The sequence below is a fragment of the Notothenia coriiceps genome, unplaced genomic scaffold (genome assembly GCF_000735185.1).
Source record: "Notothenia coriiceps isolate Sejong01 unplaced genomic scaffold, NC01 NC01_scaffold00022141, whole genome shotgun sequence".
In the NCBI taxonomy this organism is placed as follows: Eukaryota; Metazoa; Chordata; class Actinopteri; order Perciformes; family Nototheniidae; genus Notothenia; species Notothenia coriiceps.
The window spans coordinates 442-1,822 of record NW_011354842.1 but is presented as its reverse complement, the minus strand read 5'-3'; the positions used below and the strand labels follow the sequence as shown (position 1 = coordinate 1,822).

The following is a 1,381-nucleotide window of genomic DNA, read 5'->3' as shown; positions in this document are numbered from 1 at the left end:
CGGGAGATTCGGGACTTTTCCCGTGGGCCGCTGTCGTTGGTGGGCTGCTGCCTTATTCGGTGGGCCGCTGGCTCTGGCATAGGCCGCCGCAAACACCCGCCACCGCAAACACCCACCGCCGCAAACACCCGCCGTTGCGAGGCTCCGGCGTTGTGAAAGTCCACCGCCGTTGCGAGTCTTCAGCTGTAACAGTCCACCACCGCCCGCGAGGACCCAGGTTCGATTCCGGCCTGAGGTCCAAAAAATTCATAAAAACATAATCTCCCGTTCATCGCGTCTATTCGCGACCCACCTATCAGATCTCTGCGCCCCACCAGTGGGTCGGGCCCCACACTTTGAGAAACGCTGCCTGAAGGGAACTTTTCTTGATCTCTTCATACCTGATGCAGTTTGAGGGACATGCGCACTCCTGGAGCCACGACTCGGTTCAGCAGGTCCATATCTGCAAACACCCATTCATCCCTGGGAGACGTGATGCGAAAGTCTCCCTTGAAGAGGGCATGGAGGCCGTAGAGAAATGGCTCCAAGCTGTCAAAAGGATAAACAACAACTCTTTTATATCGGGCAGTGACAGGGGGTATTATCCACGGAGACAAGCGGGGGGGTGGGACCTTACCTTGCAGACATGCTGTGGGAAGCCGTGCCCAGAGCTCGTCTTCCCAGGATACACAGCCCAAAACACAGGTTGACGAGTGGAGAATCTCTTTCACAAGTCACCGGCTAACACAAAATGGAAATACTAATTAATTATAACAGTGTATATTTTTGTTCTACAATTACTACAACAAATTGTTAAACATGTATTCTGATAACAAGTTATACTAAAGATAACATTTGTGTAAACCCTAGATTCTAGAGTAACTGTTGTTGAGAGTCTAACCGTTTGCCGCCTGCTGTTGCAGTACTGAATCCAGTCCAGGTAAACCATGCAGAACGAGGAGAGGGTGATGCCAGAGGCCCGGTGGTCGTAGTCCTCATCGATGTTCAGGTTGAAGGTGGGGTCACTGTCCACGTAGTTGGGACCGAGACACGGCCGCAGAGCCTCCTGAACCGTCTCATTGGTCAGCCACTCTTCCATCTTAGCAGAGCGACTCACGTAGTAGATGATGCTCTGTTGAAGGAGACAAACGATCAGACTGTAACTTTGATTCAAAAGGAATGAAATGTCTAGATGCACATTTTACATTGTTATAATAGTTATGCTAAAGCAATGTGAATAGTAAATAATTATATACATTGTTTGTGTAGACAAAGGGAAATTCAGCCATTTCAAGTGTTAGCAAAAACATTGAATTAACCCTTAGATGCATAAGTAGGTCTTTGTTGACCCGGTGAGTTGGTTTTCTTGAAGTATCTTTGTAATTACATTTTTTTATCATTT

General features: G+C 48.1%; 1 protein-coding gene across 1 annotated transcript; it reads right to left on the bottom strand.

The window, feature by feature from the left end:
- Positions 1-119: 119 nt before the first annotated feature.
- Positions 120-1,107, bottom strand: LOC104953748 (pecanex-like protein 1). Its single transcript, XM_010780740.1, has 4 exons — positions 881-1,107; positions 617-720; positions 381-528; positions 120-230 (listed from the first exon to the last, which is right to left on the bottom strand). Exons 1-4 carry the CDS (start codon positions 1,076-1,078, stop codon positions 180-182), a joined length of 501 nt encoding a protein of 166 aa, XP_010779042.1. The 5' UTR covers positions 1,079-1,107; the 3' UTR covers positions 120-179.
- Between the last annotated feature and the right edge of the window lie 274 nt (positions 1,108-1,381).